The 25,103-nt window shown below is 41.3% G+C and overlaps 1 protein-coding gene across 2 annotated transcripts in view; it reads left to right on the top strand.

The window, feature by feature from the left end:
- Positions 1-12,105, top strand: part of LOC133539555 (four and a half LIM domains protein 3-like) — a 51,398-nt gene extending 39,293 nt beyond the window's left edge. For both annotated transcript variants that reach the window (XM_061881550.1, XM_061881549.1), the window contains 3 exons: positions 1,822-1,991; positions 9,355-9,541; positions 9,601-12,105. In XM_061881550.1, the coding sequence (XP_061737534.1) occupies positions 1,822-1,991; positions 9,355-9,541; positions 9,601-9,752 (509 nt within the window). In that variant the 3' untranslated portion in view covers positions 9,753-12,105. The remainder of the gene's footprint in view (positions 1-1,821; positions 1,992-9,354; positions 9,542-9,600) is intronic.
- The last annotated feature ends 12,998 nt before the right edge of the window (positions 12,106-25,103 follow it).

Below are 25,103 nucleotides of genomic sequence, written 5' to 3'. Positions count from 1 at the left end.
AAATGACGTAGCGGACCACATAAATGATGTGGCAGGTCACTTTACTGATGTTGCTGAACACATTAAATGATGTAGCAGGCCAAAATTAAATGTAGCGGACCACATAAATGACGTGGCAGACCGCTTTAAATGATGTAGTGGATCACATAAATGACGTGGAGTGCGACTTAAGATAATGTAGTGGACCACATAAATGTTGTGGAGGGCCACATTAAATAATGTAGCGGACCACTTTAACTGATGCAGCGGATTACATAAATGATGTAGCGGACGACATAAATGATGTTGCAGCCGACTTAAAATAAAGTGGGGGCCACGATTAAATGATGTAGCGGATCACATAAATGACGTCGCGGGTGTCTTAAAATAATGCAGCGGACCACATAAATGATGTGGCAGGCGACTTTAATGATGTTGCCGACCACTTTAAATGATGTTGCAGGCCATAATTAAATGATGTAGTGGACCACATCATTGACGTGGCAGGCCACGTTAAATGATGCAGCGGACCACATAAATGACATGGCGGACCACTTTAAATGATGTAGTGGACCACATAAATGACGTGGTGGGCGACTTAAAATAATGTAGTGGACCACATAAACGATGTGGCAGACCACTTTTAATGATGTATCGATCACATAAATGACGTGGCGACCGACTTAAAATAACGTAGTAGACCACATAAATGATTTGACAGGCCACACTAAATGATGTAGCGAGCCACATAAATGATGTAGCGGACCACAAAACTGTCGTGGCGGGTTACTTTTGAAACAATGTAGCGGGCCACATAAATGATGTGGAAGACCACTTTAAATGACAGTGCACCACATAATTGACCTGGCAGGCCACTTTAAATGTTGTAGCGGACCACATAAATGCTGTGGCAGACCACTTTAAATGATTTAGCGGGCCACATAAATGATGTAACGGACCACATCATTGATGTGGCAGGCCACTTTAAATGATGTAGCGGACTACATAAATTATGTGGCGGCCGACTTAAAATAACGTAGTAGACCACATAAATGATTTGACAGGCCACATAAATGCTGTAGCGGACCACATAATTGATGTGGCAGGCCAATTTGAATGATGTAGTGGGCCACATAAATGATATAGCGGACCACATCATTGATGTGGCAGGCCACATTAAATGATGTAGCGGACTACATAAATGCCGTGGCAGACCACTTTAAATGTATCGAATAACATAAATGATGTGGCGGCCGACTTAAAATAACGTAGTAGACCACATAAAATATTTGACAGGCCACATTAAATGATGTAGTGAGTCACATAAATGATGTTGCGGACCACATAAATGATGTTGCAGGCCACATTCAATGATGTAGCGGGCCACATAAATGATGTAGCTGACCATATAATTGATGTGATAGACCACTTTAAATGATGTAGCAGGCTAATTTAAATGATGTAGTGGGCCACATAAATGATGTCGCAGACCACATGAATGAAGTGGCTGGCGACTTAAAATAGTAGTGGGTCACATAGAATAACTTGGCTGCTCCCTTGATGTGGTGAACCTAATAATATGACTTGGCGGGCCAAGTGAAATGTGGTTGCAGGCCACTTTAAAGGATGGTGGGAAGCACTTAAGATGAGGTGGCGGGGGTGGAGCCGTGTTGTAGAAGAAGTGGCTGCAATGACGTTGGAAAAGACACTCAGGGCTTTGACCAGCAGTTGAGGAGCCACAAAGAGTTGAAAAAAGGACGGATGATTGATGGATGAATTTCACATTCCCACAAAACACTTTCAACACGTCTTTGACCAGCGTGCTCTTCCTCCCTCCCGCAGGCTGCAAGCTGCTGGAGTACGGGGGCTCCAGCTGGCACGAGCAGTGTTTCCTGTGTCACGGATGCCAGAAGCCCATGGGCGGCGAGGCCTTCTTCCCAGACAACAACAACTTCTACTGCATGCCGTGCTATGAGGGCAGGCTGGCCCCCCGCTGCAGCTGCTGCAAAAAGGTACACCCCGCCTCCATCTTCTTTCACACACCTTCCAAAGTGACAACTTGTTTATCTTTTAATATTCCACACTTGCCATAAGTCCATTGTGGACCAACATAAACAAGACATTCTACAGTTCAGTCAACCTTTTCAATTCAAACACAGCATCCAATATGACATATCGACTTCTTTCACTTTCACTTTTACATTTCACAGCACATGCCTGTGGTGCATTCAGGGAGCCCACAGTAGATGCACGAACAAGAATGATAATAACGCTCATGATTGGTTGAAAAATTGTCCTGGTGGCAGAGAACAGTATGTGCATATGAACAATGGAGATTCAGATAAAAAGATTATAACACATGGAGTACCCCAAGGTTCTGTACTGGGACTGAAATTGTTAACCGTATTTCCTTGAATTGCCGCCGCCGAGGCGCTAATTAATTTAAAACCTCTTCTCACTCCGGCGCTTACCAAAGGCATGCGGTAAATTTAGGCCTGCGTTTATAAGTTTTAGTGTGATGTAAGGATACCATCATGAAAAGCACATTTAATAAAAAAAAAGGTTATTATGGTCTTACCTTTACTTATAAATGAAGTCCATGCGCAGCTCCTTCTGATCAAAAGCATGGATAACTTGTTTATAGAAGTCTTCCTTATCTTTCTTCACTTTTAAAAGTCTCTCTGTCTCGATGGAGATCTTCCTTTATTACCTCCTGCTTCCATTGAAAGTCCAGTTTAGAAAACGTTTTTATTTTAGATATGTAATCCTCCATGTTAAAAGTGCAAGCGAGAGGAAAAAAATGTGAAGTGAAGTGAATTATATTTATATAGCGCTTTTTCTCTAGTGACTCAAAGCGCTTTACAAAGTGAAACCCGATATCTAATTTTTTGCATATAAACCAGTGTGGGTGGCACAGGGAGCAGGTGGGTAAAGTGTCTTGCCCAACGACACAACTGCAGTGACGAGGATGGCGGAAGCGGGAATCAAACCTGCAACCCTCAAGTTGCTGGCACGGCCGCTCTACCAACCGAGCTATACCACCCCAAAATAAAATAATCGCTGTTCACTCTTGCTGCTTGTTGTCACTTCTTCTGCAGCCGAGTAGTCGCAAGAAGGATCACTAGCGCCCTCTACCACCAGGAGGCGGGAGTCATTTAATTACTTATATTTGACACACGCAGCTATGGTATATTAATAAAACAAAGCTGCTTACTGTTCTTTTTAGCATATTCAATAGCTTGGACCTTAAATCCTACTGAATAGCTCTTAATCTTCTTCCCTTTATGCGATTTCAAATGATTGAAATCAGCCTCCTCCATTTTAAAAGTGATGACAGGTGAAGTGTCACTCGTGACGTGACGAGTTTGACCCAGGGGAAATTCTAGACATACGCTAATAAAAATAATATTTTGCAAAACGAGTTTGACCCGGCGTTAATCCTGAGCCGGCAGTTATGCTAAGCATGCGCTAATTATTTTGCGAAAGGAGTTTGACCCGGCAGTAATTCTAGGCAGGGGCATACTATATACCCGGCGGCAATTCAAGGAAATATGGTTCACAACATATTTCAATGGTTGGAATCTGCGGTTTTGCATGATATTTTAGTGACTAATGTTGCCCTCACACCAATATTATTTTGATACTTTTCGGTACTTTTCGATACTTTTCTAAATAAAGGGGAGCAGAAAAAATAGCATTATTGGCTTTATTTTAACCAAAAAATATTAGGGTGTGGCGGACCTGTACTTTTCAGAGGCGGTATGGTACCGAGTATGATTCATTAGTATCACGGTACTATACTAATATCCGTATACCGCACAACCCTACTAGTCACTATGGTGGTGTAAGTCACAGCAGCTCAGACGAGGCACCAAGCAGTGTGGGTGGGGAGCGTTTCCACTGCGTGTTTCCACAGCGACCAGCCTGAAATGGGGGTGTCAGGGACAAACGTGGAAGGAGATTTTGTAAAGCTTAGTGATGTATCAGATCTATCAGATTGTAGGTGAGTTATGTTTTTCCCCTTCGTGTTCATATTTCGCTGTTTGTTACATTTTTGTTGCGTTTCGCTTGATTGTAAAATATGTTGATGGAGAGGGGGTGTGAGGTTCATATCTTGTCAATATTCAGTCTTTTATCCTTCATAGGTAATGTTGTAAATCCCACATTTTTACAAGAAAGTTGTAAAGCTTAGTGATGTATCACATATGTCAGATTGTAGATGTTTTTTGTTTGTTTTTTACCTTTCACGTTCATATTTCGCTGTTTGTTGCATTATTGTTGCATTTGGCTGGATTGTAAAATATATCGATTGAGAGGGGGTGTGACGTTAATATGTTGTCAATATTCAGTGTTTTTTTCCTTCAGAGAATTTTTTTTTATTCCATTCCGTTTTTAAGGCGGTCTGTCATAACATTTTTAGCATTCAATCAGTGAGGTTTTGTATTAGTTTTCTTATAAATAAATATACCGGCCCCCAGACACATTCTTTTCTGTAAATTTGGTCCCCCCCGAGTCAAAATAATTGCCCAGGCCTGTCTTAGAGACTGTAGAGCAGGGGTCCCCAAACTTTTTGACTCGGGGGCCGCATTGGATTAAAACAATTTGCCCGGGGGCCAGGCTCTGTGTGTGTGTGTGTGTGTGTGTGTGTGTGTGTGTGTGTGTGTGTGTGTGTGTGTGTGTGTGTGTGTGTGTGTGTGTGTGTGTGTGTGTGTGTGTGTGTGTGTATATATATGTATGTATATATATATATGTATATATATATGTATATATATATATATATATATATATATATATATATATATATATATATACATACATATATATGTATATATATATATATATATATATATATATATATATATGTATGTATATATATATATGTATATATATATGTATATATATATATATATATGTATGTATATATATATATGTATATATATATGTATATATATATGTATATATATATATATATGTATGTATATATATATATGTATATATATATGTATATATATATATATATGTATGTATATATATATATTTATGTATATATATATGTATATATATATGTGTATATATATATGCATATATATATATATATATATATGCATATATGCATATATATGTATATATGCATATATATATATATGTATATAAATATATATATATGTATATAAATATATATGTATGTATATATATGTATAAATAATGTACATATATATATATATGTATGTATATATATATATGTATATATATATATACACACACACACACACACACACACTCCTCGCGCACTAATTGATTGAAAGAGCACACACTTGCTGCGTGCTCGCCTGACACTGCGCCGCGAGCGCAATGATGTCATGTTATCGATGCTAAAATGCATTTCATGACAATATGATTTGCCTGAGCGGCTAGGAGAGACAGAGAGTAAGAAACGGTGGAAAATGGATTAAAAAGGACAGATTTTTAAAAATAATAATAATACAGCTGAGATTGGCTACAGCACCACCTGTGACCACGATAGGGACAAGCGGTAGAAAATAGACGGATGGATAATTAAAAAAAGAAAAGAAAATTTTATTTATTTATTTTTTTAATCTTGGCACCTCCTTGGGGCCGGATTTTGGATGCTGATGGGCTGCATTCAGCCCGCGGGCCGTAGTTTGAGGACTCCTGCTGTAGAGAGTGAAGTCCACATACTAAAGCAATGGTTTGATGCCAATAAACTATCAATCAACCTAAATAAAACTAAATATATAATTTTTGGAAACAGGAAAAATAACATACAGCGTCATATAAGAATTGATGATATGGAGATAGAAAGGGTGTATTCAATAAAATTTTGGGGAATCTATATAGATGATAAATTAAATTGGAAACTGTACATAAATATACTTAAGACAAAGATGACATAAATTATTGCTATGTTACATAAACTCTGTAAATCAAAAGGCTCTTAACATGTTATATAATTCTTTCATACTCCCATATCTTAATTATTGTGTTGAAATCTGGGGAAACAATTACAAATCAAACATCAACTCTATATTTTTACTTCAAAAGAAAGCGATTAAAATGGTAAATTATGCGAATTATCATGACCATACCAATGCTCTGTTCATTAAATTAAAAACATTAAAACTGCACGATCTTGTTGACCTCAATACTACTATTGTGGCTTTCAAAGCTCATAACCACATGCTGCCTGGGTGTTTACAGGAGGGGTTCAAACCCAGAGAGAATCCATATGACCTCAGATGTTCAGCTTTCTTTCAGAAAGCAAACATAAGAACAAGCTTAAAAAGTAGATGTGTTTCTGTCAGCGGGGTTCAACTGTGGAACAGCTTGGATGATTCCTTAAAGGGAAACATTATCACAATTTCAGAAGGGGTTAAAACCAATAAAAATCAGTTCCTAGTGGCTTATTTTATTTTTCGAATTTTTTTTCAAAATTTTACCTGTCCCGGAATATCCCTAAAAAAAGCTTTAAAGTGCTTGATTTTCGTTATTTGCTTAAGCCTCTGTCCATTTCCCTGTGACGTCACATAGCGATTCCAATACAAACAACGGCGAATAGCACAGCAAGATATAGCGACATTAGCTCGGATTCAGACTCAGATTTCAGCGGTTTAAGCGATTCAACAGATTACGCATGTATTGAAACGGATGTTTGGAGTGTGGAGGCAGATAGCGAAAACGAAATTGAAGAAGGAACTGAAGCTATTGAGCGAATAGCTATTGACGCTATTCGACCATCTTTGCGTTAGCATCGCCGGTAAAATGTGCAGACCAACCGATCAGGACTTTCGCATTGAAACTGGATCAACTTAAATCCGTCGATTGGTAAATCTTTGTTTCGCATTAAATGTGGGTGGAAGGAAACGCTGGATGTAAATATAGTTTCAAATGTACATACAGCTAGCCTAAATAGCATGTTTGCATCTATTAGCTGGCAGTCATGCTGCGACCAAATATGTCTGATTAGCACATAAGTCAATAACAACAAGAACACTCACCTTTGTGATTTCGTTGACTTTATCGTTGGGAATGCATCTGCTTTGAGTGTCGCAGGATATCCAGACATTTTTGCCATTTCTGTCGTAGCATCGCCGGTAAAAACCAAATGGGGGACTTTCGCATTTCTTGACACTGGAGCAACTTAAATCCGTCGATTGCTAAGTGTTTGTTTGGCATTAAATGTGGATGGAGGGAAAGGCTAGATGTAAATATAGCTACAAATGAGGCATAATGCTGCAATATGTACACACAGCTAGCCTAAGCATGTTAGCATCGATTAGCATGCCGTGCTAATCGATGCACATTCTACGTAAATCAACTTGAATCCGTCCCTGATGGTGTTGTTACACCCTCCGACAACACACCGATGAGGCATGATGGCTCCAAGGTATCGAAAAACGGTCGAAAAAATGGAAAATTTTCAATACGTCTGATGTTTAGGGAAAAATGGCGTTGAGTACCGATGCAACCTCACGTTCTGACGTTGTCGCTCAGAGAGGCATAAACAGAAAGGCGTTTAATTCGCCAAAATTCACCCATTTAGAGTTCGGAAATCGGTTAAAAAAATACATGGTCTTTTTTTCTGCACCATCAAGGTATATATTGACGCTTACATAGGTCTGCTGATAATGTTCCCCTTTAACCTTCGTCTTGGGTTAGGGTCGGCACCGACCCGTTTTAGTTTTTAAATGCATGAAAGAACCACATAAATTATTATTTTTTGCAACAAGGCTTTTTGACTTTGTCAGGAACCTCTATTTCAACAAAATAAAACTTTTTTTTTTACTTCCACTAAATTATAAAATGCTCTGGTTGAATTTATGACCTTGGTAGAGCTTTAACTTGCACTTACAGATGTAGCGACAAACTGTATTTAGTGACAGTGGTTTTATGAAGTGTCCCTGAGCCCATGTGGTGATATCCTTTAGAGCAGGGGTCTCAAACTCACTTTACTAGGGGGCCACTGGATGCAGAGTCTGGGTGAGGCTGAGCTGCAAGAAAATATTTCTTAAAAAAATGTTTGCATACTCTTCAGCATGTCTAGTTGTATAATGACGTTTCAAATGGTATCCCTTGCGCAACTTTCTCTGTGCAAATAAGTAAATATATTTATATTTAGCCGACGCACGGAGAATAATGTTAATTCCGCAATGTGTGTCGTTCCGCTTTTCATCGCTACAGCAACATGGTGGTCGGCGGATAATCCAGCAGATTATCCCCTCGCTACCGGGATAGCGAGCACAAAAAAGTGAGGGCTCCCGGAGTGTTATCCGGCGTCATATAGAAATAAATGTAGTGTTCATCGTGTGAGGCAATGCAAATTAAACAATAAAAAAAAAAACAACAATATGAATTGGTCCAGGTTCTTGGGGAATGTTATTACTGACGGACAGGTGTCGAGGTGTGACTGCAGCCAGGCACGTAAGAAAACCCTCGTCTCCATGGCAACGTCTCCGTCGCTTTCACTCATTGGCCGCTTATCCACTAACGCAGGGGTAGGCAACCCAGAATGTTGGAAGAGCCATTTTGGACCCAAATAACACAAGGCTGTCAAGCATCATTCATATAAAACTTGCGGGCCACACTAACATTAAACTTTCATATTAAGGTGGGGGCCGTAAAATAGCATGTCTGAGACCCCTGCTTTAGAGATTGATGTCTGTTTTTGATACAGTGCCGTCTGAGGGATGGAAGGTCACGGTCATTCAATGTTGGTTTCCGGCCATGCCGCTTACGTGGAGTGATATCTCCAGATTCTCTGAACCTTTTGATGATATTATGGAGCGTAGATGTTGAAATCCCTAAATTTCTTGCAATGTCACTTTGAGAAAGGTTGTTCTTAAACTGTTTGACTATTTGCTCACGCAGTTGTGGACAAAGGGGTGTACCTCGCCCCATCCTTTCTTGTGAAAGACTGAGCATGAAGCTGTTTTTATAGCCAATCATGGCACCCACCTGTTCCCAACTAGCCTGCACACCTGTGGGATGTTTCAAATAAGTGTTTGATGAGCATTTCTCAACTTTATCAGTATTTATTGCCACCTTTCCCAACTTTTTTGTCACGTGTTGCTGGCATCAAATTCTAAAGTTAATGATTATTTGCACACAAAAAATGTTTATGAGTTTGAACATGAAATATGTTGTCTTTGTAGCATATTCAACTGAATATGGCTTGAAAAGGATTTGCAAATCATTGTATTCTGTTTATATTTACATCTAACACAATTCCCCAACTCATAGGGAATGGGGGTTTGTATCATGTTGTATGCTTGCATGTTGGAAATGAACTCAAACGATATTTTTTTTTATTGTGGAAGTGTGTGAAAAAGAGAGACATTGTGTGTTTTGGACCTGCAGGCTCTGACTAAAGGAGGGGTGACCTACAGGGACGAGGTGTGGCACAAAGAGTGTTTCCTCTGCACGGGATGCCAAACCCCTCTGGCCGGGCAACCTTTCACCTCGGAGGGGGAGAAGCCCTTCTGCGTCAAGTGCTTCAGCAGCCTCTACGCCAAGAAATGCGCCGGCTGCAACACGGCCATCACAGGTGAGATTTCCCACTCGACACGCGAGCCACGCGTCACACGGCCGCACGTGTCTCCGCAGGTTTCGGGGACGGCAAGTACGTCTCCTTCGAGGAGCGGCAGTGGCACCAGCCCTGCTTCAAGTGCTCCCGCTGCTCCGTCTCGCTGATCGGCTCCGGCTTCTTCCCAGACCGGGACCAGATTCTGTGTACAGACTGCAACAATGACGACTGAGACGCCGCAAAACTTTGCCAAAAAACATCCCTCCTCATAGCTAAGTACGCCATTTACCGGCTTGAAGATCAAAAAGGTGTCTTCACTGTAGAATGGAGTAGTTGTTGAAATAAACAACAATTACTTTTGATATTTGAACTAAATATAGTAAACGCGTCCACCAAACAGCATTAAAGACCTACTGAAAGCCACTACTAGCCACCACGCAGTCTGATAGTTTATATATCAATGATGAAATATTAACATTGCAACACATGCAATACGGCCGCTTTACTTTACTAAATTGCAGAAGTGTCCTGTTGTAAACGTTGCAGTATGATGACTCGTATGATGAAGCGTGCGCGTGACGTCTCGGGTTGTAGCGGACATTTTTTTCCAGCCCGATCCCAGCTATAAGTCGTCTGCTTTAATCGCATAATTACACAGTATTCTGGACATCTGCGTTGCTGAATCTTTTGCAATTTGTTCAATTAATAATGGAGACGTCAAAGAAGAAAGATGTAGGTGGGAAGCGGTTTATTGTGGCCACCTTTAGCAACACAAACACAGCCGGTGTTTCCTTGTTTACATTCCCGAAGGTGAAGCTTTAATATGGAACAGAGCGGTCAAGCAAACATGGTTCCCGACCACATGTCAACCGGCAGGTTTCGGTGAGAAAATTGTGGTAATAAGTCGGCTCTTACCGTAGGCATGAGCGGCGCTTGCGTCGTTCCTCGTGCACCTGTCAAAGAGGCAGCTGCGGACTCTCTTGCCTCCCCCGACCGACTGCCCCCGAACGTGGAATGCTTCCACCGTGAAGGAAGGGGAAAAAAACCTCAGCCTGGCCCAACTGTCTGCCTTCGCTTCGCCTCGTCAAGAAACGTGGCTTCCCTCAGAGACACTGGCGGTCACCACACCCGTGGCCACACCCCTCCGACTTTCAGGTACCATATAATCTCATTATAACACTAGTAACACAATAAGAAGATAAGGGATTTTGCAGAATTATCCTAGTAAATGTGTCTAATAACATCTGAATCGCTCCCACTGCCCTGTCTTTTTTTCTTTTTCTTTTTTCTAGTCCTTCACTCTAACTTTCCTCATCCACAAATCTTTCATCCTCACTCAAATTAATGGGGAAATCGTCGCTTTCTCGGTCCGGATCGCTCTCGCTGCTGGAGGCTCACATTATAAACAATGTTCAGATGTGAGGAGCTCCACAACCCGTGACGTCACACGCACATCGTCTGCTACTTCCGGTACAGGCAAGGCTTTTTTATTAGCGACCAAAAGTTGCGAACTCTATCGTGGATGTTCTCTACTTTCATCAAAAATATGGCGATATGGCAAAATGATGAAGTATGACACATAGAATGGAGCTGCTATCCCCGTTTAAATAAGAACATCTCATTTCAGTAGGCCTTTAACACATGCAAATTCCCGTTCAATGCAAAGTAGGCTTCAAAATAAAAGCATGCAAACACTATAATGCACCCATTTATTTATTAGTTTGTTTTTGGATTGTTAGATTGAGCTTAATTTCAGCATGAACAATAACACATATGCATAATGAATGAGAAAAGCAATGTCAATAAACTGTCGTAGGTTTAAAATCCTATGTCTCCCTTTTTTCGGACCCGTGCTCGATACTTTTGTAGTTACATACTTAGCAAAAAACAATGTACTACAGTACCTTTTATTGTGAATACGCCCCAAAATTTGTAGATTTCGGATTTTAGGAAAACATTGAGTATAAATTGTACAAATCTTATCTGGACTATTATGTGGCGATATTTTAGACATTTACCAGCTTAAAGATCAGAAAGGAGTCGGTTCACCGTAGAATGGAGTAGTTGTTGAAATAAACAACAACTACTTTTGATATTTTGACTAAATATGCGTGGGTTCCCTCCGGGTACTCCAGCTTCCTCCCACTTCCAAAGACATGCACCTGGGGATAGGTTGATTGGCAACACTAAATGGTCCCTAGTGTGTGAATGTGAGTGTGAATGTTGTCTGTCTATCTGTGTTGGCCCTGTGATGAGGTGGCGACTTGTCCAGGGTGTACCCCGCCTTCCGCCCGATTGTAGCTGAGATAGGCGCCAGCGCCCCCCGCGACCCCAAAAGGGAATAAGCGGTAGAAAATGGATGGATGGATAGTAAATGTGTCCAACAAACAGCATTAAAACATGCAACTTCCCGTTCAATGCAAAGTAAGCTTCAAAATAAAAGATTGCAAACACTACAACGCACCCATTTATTTATCAGTTTGTTTTTGGATTGTTAGATTGAGCTTAATTGTAGCAAGAACAATAACACATATGCATGACAAATGAGAAAAAGGATGTCAATAAACTGTCGTAGGTTAAAATTCCTTTGTTTCCCGTTTTTCTGACCCGTGCTCGAAACATTTTTTGTTACGTACTTAACAAAAAAACAATGTACTAAAGTGCTTTTTTGGGTAATACGCCCAAAAATGTCTAGATATTTCTGCTTTTAAGGAAAACATTGAGTAGTATTTGACAAATCTAATCTGGACTATTATGTGGTGATAGATAGATAGATAGAAAGTACTTTATTGATTCCTTCAGGAAAATAAAAATTCCAGCAGCAGTGTACAGAATTTAGATCAAATTTAAAAAGAAAATAATGGGGGTATAACTGGAAACTAAATAGAAAAATATTACAATAGTAATAAAAATAAAAAGCAACAATGAGAATAAAAATATAAAAGGTGTGTCAAGAAATAAACAATAAAATTTTGGGCACATTTCATATTTTTTTCAACAAACACATTGATCTGACTGCATAAAATTTAAAATATTCATTTAAACTACCTGGAAAAATAGCATTTGATGCCTGTGCCTGGCTTCTAAGAACTAATTTTACCATGAAATGTAATCATCTCAAATTTTTTTTTTTTTTTACATATTTGTGTTACTCCTTATCCCAACTCTACTTTATTCCCCACCCCCAAAATAAAAATAATATTTTGGTTAAAATTCACACTTTAGTCGTTGTGGAGGGATGTGTGGCCTGCGGGCCTGCCGCGGAACTGGGTGCGCCAGGACCGGCTTCGAAGACAGCAACGGGTGAGTAGATGGCCCAGGTGGACCTCGTTATTTAATCACAAGTCGCCTTTATTAGCAGCAGCCGGGTTGAGACAGGTGGTGGGAGTTGGCGTGGGAGTCCGAGAGAGAGACACAAACTCAGAAAAAGACATTTTGCTGGAAAGCAAACGCATTGCACGATTGATGAAAATAAAACAGTGTTGTACCCTGAATTCCGGGCTCTCCTGGCAGTGTGTGGTGGTCCAAGGAACCCACTAGAAGGCAACCTCTACAGTCGTATTCCTGGGTTTTCACTCAGCCTTGTTACTAATCCACCAGTCACATGTTCCACAGGAAGTTGCATCATTCATATTTTCTATTTATTTCTTTGTATATTCTATCAAAGTGGTTCTCGGACTTGTTTCCCCACCTCGGTAAACAATTGGCTTTCCACGTACTGTCGCAATGACCGACTTTAAAAGAGAGTAGCATAGTAGGCCTGAGTATTCATTAAAAACAAGGCTGATGTTTTATTTAGCAAGTATGTTTAATATTTTTGGCCACTGTAACATTGTGTGTGTTTGAATGTAGTCGAATAAAAGACGGTACCTAAATAATTAATCAAATCGAATTAATTTCACATCAAAGTTGAATAAACATTGTACTCAAATAAAAATCACAATACAGTTTGCATACCACTTCCAGTTTGACAATCCCTATTCTATATTCCTAAATTATGTTAACTTTTGCTGAATCAATGTAATGCGCTTTGTGACGTGCTACTCTCATAAATACCACATAGCTAAATGTCATGCTAATTCAATGCTAAAAACTCACTCCTGTTACTTTCAGTGCTGTTACTCAAGTCATTTTCAACCTTGAACCCAGAAAAAAATGGTAGAAGATGTCAAGTTCAAACACCAAACTATCTATTAAACGAGACAAGAAGCAAGGAATCAAGCAGAGACTGAGTTTAATTTTGCTCATGAGGAGAGACGTATTGGGCTGCACACTCAGTTACAGTTTCCCCTTACGCTCTAAGGTACAGTCCCACGTGCTCCTCTATTTATTCGGGAGGTCCCGAGTTAACATCACTGAGGCTGCTTCTGAAAGGAGGGGTTTGATTGATTGATTTATTGAGACTTTTATTAGTAGATTGCACAGTTCAGTACATATTCCGTACAATTGACCACTAAAGTGTAACACCCGAGTAAGTTTTTCAAAGTGTTTAACTCGACGTCCACGTTAATCAATTCATAGTAATGCAACTACCCCCCCAGTAGACACAATACGTGATTATTCAGAATGCAAATGTGCTGACACTCGTGATTTTGCCCTGTCTCGGTTTTATCTGCGTTGAGGTACTCGATGTCCGTCCCTGGCTGTCAGCAGGCAGGGTCCGGAAACACAATGCTGATACGAGACAATTCGCAATGGAAGATTACAAGTCGTGTACCTTTGCACAGATAGAAAAGTACAACTTCAGCACAATTGATACTAACTATAGCAACGGCTGCAACCTTACCGTGGTAGAGGAGTTTGCGTGTCCCAATGATCCTAGGAGCTATGTTGTCCGGGGGCATAAAGCCCCCTGGTAGGGTCTCCCAAGGCAAACAGGTTCTAGGTGAGGGATCAGACAAAGAGCAGCTCGAAGACCTTTATGAAGATGAAAAACCATGGACCCAGATTTCCCTCGCCCGGACGCGGGTCACCGGGGCCCCCCTCTGGAGCCAGGCCCGGAGGTGGGGCACGATGGCGAGCGCCTGGTGGCCGGGCCTGTTCCCATGGGGCCCGGCCGGGCACAGCCCGAAGAGGCAACATGGGTCACCCCTCCAATGGGCTCACCACCCATAGCAGGGGCCATAGAGGTCGGGTGCATTGTGAGCTGGGCGACAGCCGAAGGCAGGGCACTTGGCGGTCCGATCCTCGGCTACAGAAGCTAGCTCTTGGGACGTGGAACGTCACGTCACTGGGGGGGAAGGAGCCTGAGCTAGTGCGCGAAGTCGAGAAATTCCGGCTGGATATAGTTGGACTTCGACGCACAGCAAGGGCTCTGGAACCACTTCTCTCGAGAGGGATTGGACCCTCTTCCACTCTGGCGTTGCCGGCAGTGAGAGGCGACAGGCTGGGGTGGCAATTCTTGTTTCCCCCCGGCTCAAAGCCTGTACGTTAGAGTTCAACCCGGTGGACGAAAGGGTAGCCTCCCTCCGCCTTCGGGTGGGGGGACGGGTCCTGACTGTTGTTTGTGCTTATGCACCAAACAGCAGTTCAGAGTACCCACCCTTTTTGGGAACACTCGAGGGAGTACTGGAAAGTGCTCCCCCGGGTGATTCCCTTATCCTACTGGGAGACTTCAACGCTCACGTTGGCAACGACAGTGAAACCTGGAGAGGCGTGATTGGGAAGAATGGCCGCCCGGATCTGAACCCGAGTGGTGTTTTGTTATTGGACTTTTGTGCTCGTCACAGTTTGTCGATAACAAACACCATGTTCAAACATAAGGGTGTCCATATGTGCACTTGGCACCAGGATACCCTAGGCCGCAGTTCCATGATCGACTTTGTAGTTGTGTCATCGGATTTGCGGCCTCATGTTTTGGACACTCGGGTGAAGAGAGGGGCGGAGCTTTCTACCGATCACCACCTGGTGGTGAGTTGGCTGCGATGGTGGGGGAGGATGCCGGACAGACCTGGGAGGCCCAAACGCATTGTGAGGGTCTGCTGGGAACGTCTGGCAGAGTCTCCTGTCAGACAAAGTTTCAATTCCCACCTCCGGAAGAACTTTGAACATGTCACGAGGGAGGTGCTGGACATTGAGTCCGAGTGGACCATGTTCCGAACCTCTATTGTCGAGGCGGCATATGGAGCTGTGGCCGCAAGGTAGTTGGTGCCTGTCGGGGCGGCAATCCTAAAACCCCCTGGTGGACACCAGCGGTGAGGGATGCCGTCAAGCTGAAGAAGGAGTCCTATCGGGTCCTTTTGGCTCATAGGACTCCGGAGGCAGTGGACAGGTACCGACAGGCCAAGCGGTGTGCAGCTTCAGCGGTCGCGGAGGCAAAAACTCGGACATGGGAAGAGTTCGGGGAAGCCATGGAAAACGACTTCCGGACGGCTTCGAAGCGATTCTGGACCACCGTCCGCCGCCTCAGGAAGGGGAAGCAGTGCACTATCAACACCGTGTATGGTGCGGATGGTGTTCTGCTGACCTCGACTGCGGATGTTGTGGATAGGTGGAAGGAATACTTCGAAGACCTCCTCAATCCCACCAACACGTCTTCCTATGAGGAAGCAGTGCCTGGGGAATCTGTGGTGGACTCTCCTATTTCTGGGGCTGAGGTCGCTGAGGTAGTTAAAAAGCTCCTCGGTGGCAAGGCCCCAGGGGTGGACGAGAACCGCCCGGAGTTCCTTAAGGCTCTGGATGCTGTGGGGCTGTCTCGGTTGACAAGACTTTGCAGCATCGCGTGGACATCGGGGGCGGTACCTCTGGATTGGCAGACCGGGGTGGTGGTTCCTCTCTTTAAGAAGGGGGACCGGAGGGTGTGTTCCAACTATCGTGGGATCACACTCCTCAGCCTTCCCGGTAAGGTTTATTCAGGTGTACTGGAGAGGAGGCTACGTCGGATAGTCGAACCTCGGATTCAGGAGGAACAGTGTGGTTTTCGTCCTGGTCGTGGAACTGTGGACCAGCTCTATACTCTCGGCAGGGTTCTTGAGGGTGCATGGGAGTTTGCCCAACCAGTCTACATGTGCTTTGTGGACTTGGAGAAGGCATTCGACCGTGTTCCTCGGGAAGTCCTGTGGGGAGTGCTCAGAGAGTATGGGGTATCGGACTGTCTGATTGTGGCGGTCCACTCCCTGTACGATCAGTGCCAGAGCTTGGTTCGCATTGCCGGCAGTAAGTCGAACACATTTCCAGTGAGGGTTGGACTCCGCCAAGGCTGTCCTTTGTCACCGATTCTGTTCATAACTTTTATGGACAGAATTTCTAGGCGCAGTCAAGGCGTTGAGGGGTTCCGGTTTGGTAACCGCAGGATTAGGTCTCTGCTTTTTGCAGATGATGTGGTCCTGATGGCTTCATCTGACCGGGATCTTCAGCTCTCGCTGGATCGGTTCGCAGCCGAGTGTGAAGCGACCGGAATGAGAATCAGCACCTCCAAATCCGAGTCCATGGTTCTCGCCCGGAAAAGGGTGGAGTGCCATCTCCGGGTTGGGGAGGAGACCCTGCCCCAAGTGGAGGAGTTCAAGTACCTAGGAGTCTTGTTCACGAGTGAGGGAAGAGTGGATGGTGAGGTCGACAGGCGGATCGGTGCGGCGTCTTCAGTAATGCGGACGTTGTACCGATCCGTTGTGGTGAAGAAGGAGCTGAGCCGGAAGGCAAAGCTCTCAATTTACCGGTCGATCTACGTTCCCATCCTCACCTATGGTCATGAGCTTTGGGTCATGACCGAAAGGATAAGATCACGGGTACAAGCGGCCCAAATGAGTTTCCTCCGCCGTGTGGCGGGTCTCTCCCTTAGAGATAGGGTGAGAAGCTCTGCCATCCGGGAGGAGCTCAAAGTAAAGCCGCTGCTCCTCCACATCGAGAGGAGCCAGATGAGGTGGTTCGGGCATCTGGTCAGGATGCCACCCGAACGCCTCCCTAGGGAGGTGTTTAGGGCACGTCCAACCGGTAGGAGGCCACGGGGAAGACCCAGGACACGTTGGGAAGACTATGTCTCCCGGCTGGCCTGGGAACGCCTCGGGATCCCCCGGGAAGAGCTAGACGAAGTGGCTGGGGAGAGGGAAGTCTGGGTTTCCCTGCTTAGGCTGTTGCCCCCGCGACCCGACCTCGGATAAGCGGAAGATGATGGATGGATGGATGGATATAGCAACGGCCTTTAAGCATAAGAGTTGTGTGATAACTTATACATAATTATTCTAACAAAAGTGAAAGTTGTTGTGTCCTGCCACAACTCTCGCCTCTTCTTGCACAGTAAACCAAGGGATCTCTTGACGTAAGCTTTCACTTTTTGTTCGAATGCTACAAAAAAAAAACGTACAGCAGAATGTAGCACCCCTCCTCTGCATCAAAAAAAACAAAAACATGCAAACTGACTGTTGCTGTAACTTAAATGATAGGAATAATATTTACAGTCCAGCACCTCGCTCCTGTTAGATTATCTTGATTGATTTGGAAATGTTGGACTCACGCTCTTGAAAAAAACGGACTTGCTTGCAATAAATGTGAGGTTATTTTATCACAATGTCTTCCTGTCACTTCCTGCTGTTGGTCACCATTTACAAGCTCCTACTATAATTTGGGGGGAGGGTGCTATGCAGGACTGTTGTTTGCTGAGAGCTTTTTCCCAGGCCTCCTCCTTTAAATATATTTGACCTCGTTTGAGGCCTGCAAGAAGAACCGACTTGCTGCTTCCCAAGAGGAGGCGTAGGGAGGACATGATGGAAGCTCCACGGCAATCACAAAGTGTCTTCCTTCCTCTGTGGGCCCCAGGACTCAAACTGACAAAAACCACAGAAGAAGACGACACAGATGGCGTCTTATGGTGACTTTCTGCGTCGGTGCTCTTCTGGTCCCAGAATAGGGCAGCGGAAGTAAACAAAAGCAAAAGGTGCTGTCGGCCAAGAACTTATTCTCAGTTTGAACACAACATCAACATAAAAACTGTGTCGCAACAATAGCAATAACTCCACAAAAAAATTATTAAAAATAAATCACATTCAAAGTTGTATTGATCGGAAACCAAGGACTTGTGCAGAATTAAACAACATTAAATACAACCTTATAAAACAAACAATATCAACACAGTAATACATGTATTCACTTGTACAATTGTTTGTGCAAAACAGATAAACAAAAGCAAAAATAGACACACATGTATATATAATGTATATATGTATGTAAATGTATATATGTATGTGTATGCATGTATATAGAAGTATGTTTATAATGTGTATATATATATATATATACATACATATATACATATGTATGTATGTATATAATGTGTATTTATATGTATGCATACATTAGCATATGTATATATATATGTTTATATGTATATATATATATATATATGTATCTACATGTATATATGTGTGTATATATATATGTGTATATTATGTATATATGTATGTATATATAAAAATACATGTGTGTGTGTGTGTGTATATATATATATATATATATACATATACATTGTGGGCATATATATACATGTATATATATATGTGTGTGTGTGTATAAATATATATAAACACACATACATGGGTAAATATATACAAACACATAAGTATATGTGTGTAGGTATATATATATATTTGTGTGTGTGTATGTATATATATATATATATATATATATAAATGTGTGTATATATTTGTGTGCTTATATACACAAATATATATATGTATATTTTTGTGTATATGTATGTGTGTATATATATATATATAATTTTCTGTATGTATATATATATATTTGTGTGTGTGTGTATATATATATATATATATCTGTTGTGTATATACGTGTGTATATATATAATTTTGTGTATATATAATATGTGTGTATGTATATAAATATACGTGTGTGTATATACATTATATATATATATATATATGATAGATACATAGATTGATATATATCAGTGACATGTAGGGAGGTTCATGGCTGGTGAGGCACTGACTTCATCACAGTCCGATTTATAAACATATGAACCCTAAAGAGTGTCTTATTCACCATTTGATTGGCAGCAGTTAACGGGTTATCTTTAAAAGCTCATACCAGCATTCTTTATACATAAACTGTAGCACACAAAAAAAACACATTAAATAAAAAAAAACGTTATTATGGTCTTACCTTTACTTATAAATGAAGTCCATGCGCTGCTCCTTCTTAACAAAAGCATCGATAACTTGTTTATAGAAGTCTTCCTTATCTTTCTTCAGTTTTAAAAGTCTCTCTGTCTCGATGGAGATCACTGTCTGAAGCAAATCATTTAGCTCAGGCGTTGGTCTTCCTTTAATTATTTCCTTCTGCTTCGATTGAAAGTCCAGTTTAGAAAACTGTTTTATTTTAGATATGCAATCCTCCATGTTAAAAGTCCAAGTCCAGGGGAGAGGAAAAAATAAACGATCGCTGCCGCTGTACTTGACTTGCTAACTGTAGATTGTTGTCACTTATTCTGTAGCCGAGTAATCGCAAGAATGATCCCTGGGATCACTAGCGCCCTCTATCACCATGAGGCGGGAGAACAGGAGCCTCACATCGTACGTGTATCACAGCAGTTTTATGATTGCTCAGCACAAGAAATACGTTACACACATACAGTTGTTGACAAAATACACTGTACATTATATACCTCAGCTAACTAAACTATGGAAATGTATACTATAATTCATACAGCAATACGGTCTCACTGCACAGCAGCCAGCAGTTAGCTGAGTCATTGCGCAATCCGTAGTGAGGCTCAACTGGCTGCTGCCTCACCGCAAGTCTCTTCTCAGTATTTGAACAGCAAATGTGAAAATTCAGCGATTTTGAATAAAAATAATGTAAAACTGGTGAAGTTAAATGGAAAATAACTTTATAAAGTATAATCACTGGATACATATAACAATTTAATAAAATGTTTTTCTTTTTACATTGTTTTTCTTTCCATGATGGCACGTGAGGCCCCGCCTCACCTGCCTTCCCTCATATATATATATATATATATATATATATATATATATATTTATATATATATATATATTGATTGATTGATACTTTTATTAGTAGATTGCACAGTACAGTACATATTCCGTACAATTGACCACTAAATGGTAACAGCCGACTAAGTTTTTCAACTTGTTTAAGTCGGGGTCCGCGTTAATCAATTCATGGTAATATAAATATAAATATATATAAATAAATATATATACGTATATATACAGGAACAACCCCTAAAACCACATATGTTTGTGAATTTGTAAGCAGAAGATCATTAAAAAATATCCTTCTAATCACACCAGAATCATTTAATCGAGGGTCTTTGAACGCACCACAGTATGTGAACTTGGATGCAAAATTAACGAACTTGGATGCATAATTAACGTGTCCTAATCTTTTTTCTCTGCTGCCAGAAGTAGATTCAAAACTATTTTGCCTTTTTCTGTCACTTCATCCTTGTTGCAAAATGCATGTTGTGCGTGTAAATGCTTCAAGGAGAGCTTCGATGACAGGTATGACGTCAGCGTTGACTGAAGGTAGGTTTGCTTCTATTAAGGTGGGACCAACCATTTCGTAACTTTAATAGCCTTAGACATTATTCATCGGTTTCATTCAACCTTATTATGGAATTTTTTACGGCTATTATATTTTTATATTAACATGAATGACGTATTTTATACAATGTTGAGGGCGTTAAGGGCCAGTGTAGTTGAATTTACAACCCCCTGGCGCTGTTTTGTACTGTTTTCATCATTTTGTGTGATGTTTTATACTGTTGTTGGACTTAGTGTTTGTAAATGTTGAAATTTATAAATAAACATTTAAAATAAAAAAATAAAATAAAAAATAGTGCTAGTGTAGTGTGCCGCCAATACCCGGATGTTGCATTCATCACGCCACAAGTGTGTAGATTAGAAGTAGTATAGTTTAATTACCACCCTCAAATATCACTATCTTAAGGAACTAATTAAATTGACTTCACAATAAATAAGGAGGAAAGAAAAAAAAGTATTTTTAAAAATGTAAAATTGGTACAGTATAACAAGCTATATACTACGACCCAGTAGGTGGCGGTGTGTACTTTTCAAGCCATGATTGCAACCCGTCAGTAAAACAAAAGAAGACAGAAAGGCGGGTAAAAATGTGCTTGGGTACGTCACTTCCGGTAGACGTGCAACGACGGTAATGGGAATTGAGACGAAACGTACGTACAGCCCACGTAAGTGTAAATAAAAGTTATCTTTTTTTTTAATAACAATGTGGGTAAAATAAATGTCCTTTAAGATATAATACACACTAACGGGAAACATATTATTGGACAAGCCAGGAAAAAAACAGTTGTGTCATGGCGGCCATCTTGGGGACAATCTATTTTACCCCTAAATATGCTTCTTTTTTTTTTTATCAGTCAAAAGTGTCAAACATACTCAGGATTATCTGTGGCTTTTTACAAAACACTTGAAACCATGACTGCAACCCGTCAGTAAACCAACAAAAGAAGAAAGAAAAGCGGGTAAAAATGTGCTTGGCTACGTCACTTCTGGTTGGCGTGCAACCACGGTAATGCAAATTGGGACGAAACGTAAGTACGTAAGTGGAAATAAAAGTTATCTTTTTTATAACAATACTGGTAAAGTACATGTCCTTCAAAGACCTACTGAAAGCCACTACTAGCGACCACGCAGTCTGATAGTTTATATCATAAATGTATAAGAAAGAAAAACGAAAAACAAAAAAAAACAATGACAGTGTCAATTGTACGTGGCTTGTAAATATGCATTTTCATGAAAGGAATAAAAAAATAAAAAATAAATGATGATGATATATCAATGATGAAATATTAACATTGCAACACATGCAATACAGCCGCTTTAGTTTAGGTGACGTCATGGATTGTAGCTGACATTTTTTTCCAGCCCGCTCCCAGCTATAAGTCGTCTGCTTTAATCGCATAATTACACAGTATTCTGGACATCTGTGTTGCTGAATCTTTTGCAATTTGTTCAATTAATAATGGAGATGTCAAAGAAGGAAGATGTAGGTGGGAAGCGGTGTATTGCGGCTGCTTTTACCAACACAAACACAGCCGGTGTTTCCTTGTTTATATTCCCGAAGGTGAAGCTTCACTATGGAACAGAGCGGTCAAGCGAACATGGTTCCCTACCGCATGTCAACCGGTAAGTTTCGGTGAGAAAATTGTGGTAATAAGTCGGCTCTTACCGTAGACATGAGCGGAGCTTGCGTCGTCCCTCGTGCACCTGTCAAAGAGGCAGCTGCAGACTCTCTTGCCTCCTCTGACTGGCCGCCCCCAAAGTTGAGATGCTTCCACTGTGGAGGAGGGGGTGGGAAGCTCAGCCCAGCCCCAACAGCTGCCTTCGCTTCGCCTCGTCGAGAAACACGGCTTCCCTCAGAGACACTGGTGGTCACCACACCCGTGGCCACACCCCTCCGACTTTCAGGTACGACCGTGTTATCTCATTAAAACACTAGTAACACAATAAGCAGATAAGGGATTTTCCAGAATTATCCTAGTAAATGTGTCTAATAACATCTGAATTGCTCCCACTGCCCTGTCTTTTTTTTTTTCTAGCCCTTCACTCTCACTATCCTCATCCATGAATCTTTCATCCTTGCTCAAACTAATGGGGAAATTATTGCTTTCTTGTTTCGAATAGCTCTCGTTGCTGGTGGCCATGATTGTAAACAATGTTCAGATGTGAGGAGCTCCACAACCCGTGACGTCACGCGTACATCATCTGCTACTTCCGGTACAGGCAAGGCTTTTTTATTAGCGACCAAAAGTTGCGGACTTTATCGTGGATGTTCTCTACTAAATCCTTTCAGCAAAAATATGGCAATATGGGGAAATGATGAAGTATGACACATAGAATGGAGCTGCTATCCCCGTTTAAATAAGAACATCTCATTTCAGTAGGCCTTTAAGATATAATACACACTAATGGGCAACATATAATTGGACAAGCCAGAAATAAACTTGTGTCATGGCGGCCATCTTGCGGAAAATCTATTTTACCCCTAAATATGCTTCTTTTTTTTCCCCCTTCAGTCAAAAGTGTAAAACATACTCAGGATTCTCTGTGGCTTTTTACAAGTCACTTGAAACCAATCATTCTCAAGGCCACAAAGTACCATTTCCTCTCCGTACTCAAGAGGACAACAAACAAAACAAAAACAAATGTAAGCAATTCTCCTGATATACCCTCCAGCACTACTCTTGACTCATTGCGAGTCCATCTTAGGAATCTTGCTCAGCTCCCTGAAGTTACAATTAAAAACAAAGATACATTTCCTGGTGTGACAGGAAGTGCCTTTGACACACTGCAGTAGGTGTTTGCTGTCACTCTGTTACACACACACACACAGACACGCACAGACACGCACACACACACACACACACACACACACACACACACACACACACACACACACACACACACACACACACACACACACACACACACACACACACACTTGGAAGTGGAATGCAGTGTTGGCAAAAGTTTTTTTTTCTTTTCCAGACAGATCCAATTGCGTATCGGTGCTCAGTCATGAAACCAGCTGGCCCCACAATGTCTACCCAACTGGGACTTGAAGGAGGTATGGGGACACATGTCCATTACCATAGAGCAGTGGTTCTCAAATGGGGGTACACGTACCCCTGGGGGTATTTGAAGGTATGCCAAGGGGTACATGAGAGTTTTTTTTAAATATTGTAAAAATAGTTACAATTCGAAAATCCTTTATAAATATATTTATTGAATGATACTTCAACAAAATATGAATGTAAGTTCATAAACTGTGAAAAGAAATACAACAATGCAATATTCAGTGTTGACAGCTAGATTTTTTGTGGACATGTTCCATAAATATTGATGTTAAAGATTTCTTTTTTTGTGATGAAATGTTTAGAAGTAAGTTGATGAATCCAGATGGATCTCTATTACAATCCCCAAAGAGGGCACTTTAAGTTGATGATTACTTCTATGTGGAGAAATCTTTATTTATAATTGAATCACTCGTTTATTTTTAAACAACTTTTCAGTTGTTTTTATATATTTTTTTCCAAATAGTTCAAGAAAAACCACTACAAATGAGCAATATTTTGCACTGTTATACAATTTAATAAATCAGAAACTGATGACATAGTGCTGTATTTTACTTCTTTATCGCTTTTTTTCAACCAAAAATGCTTTGCTCTGATTAGGGTGTACTTGAATTAAAAACATGTTCACAGGGGGTACATCACTGGAAAAAAAACAATATAAATATAAAACCAATATATATATATAGGCCCTGCGATGAGGTGGTGACTTGACTCCGCCTACCGCCCGAATGCAGCTGAGATAGGGTCCAGCAACCCCAAAACGGACAAGCGTTGGAAAATGGTTGGTTGGTTGGGTCAGACTTATTTTTTTAAATGGAAAAATGCCATATATTGGGATTGATACGGTGTGTTTTTTTTTGTGCTGTAGGTTTGAATAACAAGATCTGATAGTTCAGTTACAGCTCATGTTATTCTATGGGGACGGTGTGGCTGTGCCAGCAACCTGAGGGTTCCTAGTTCGATCCCCACCTTCTACCATCCTAGTAACGTCCGTTG

The sequence above is a fragment of the Nerophis ophidion genome, linkage group LG21, assembly GCF_033978795.1.
Source record: "Nerophis ophidion isolate RoL-2023_Sa linkage group LG21, RoL_Noph_v1.0, whole genome shotgun sequence".
Taxonomy (NCBI): domain Eukaryota; kingdom Metazoa; phylum Chordata; class Actinopteri; order Syngnathiformes; family Syngnathidae; genus Nerophis; species Nerophis ophidion.
Note: the sequence above shows the minus strand (reverse complement) of the source record. Positions and strands in the feature narration are given on the sequence as shown.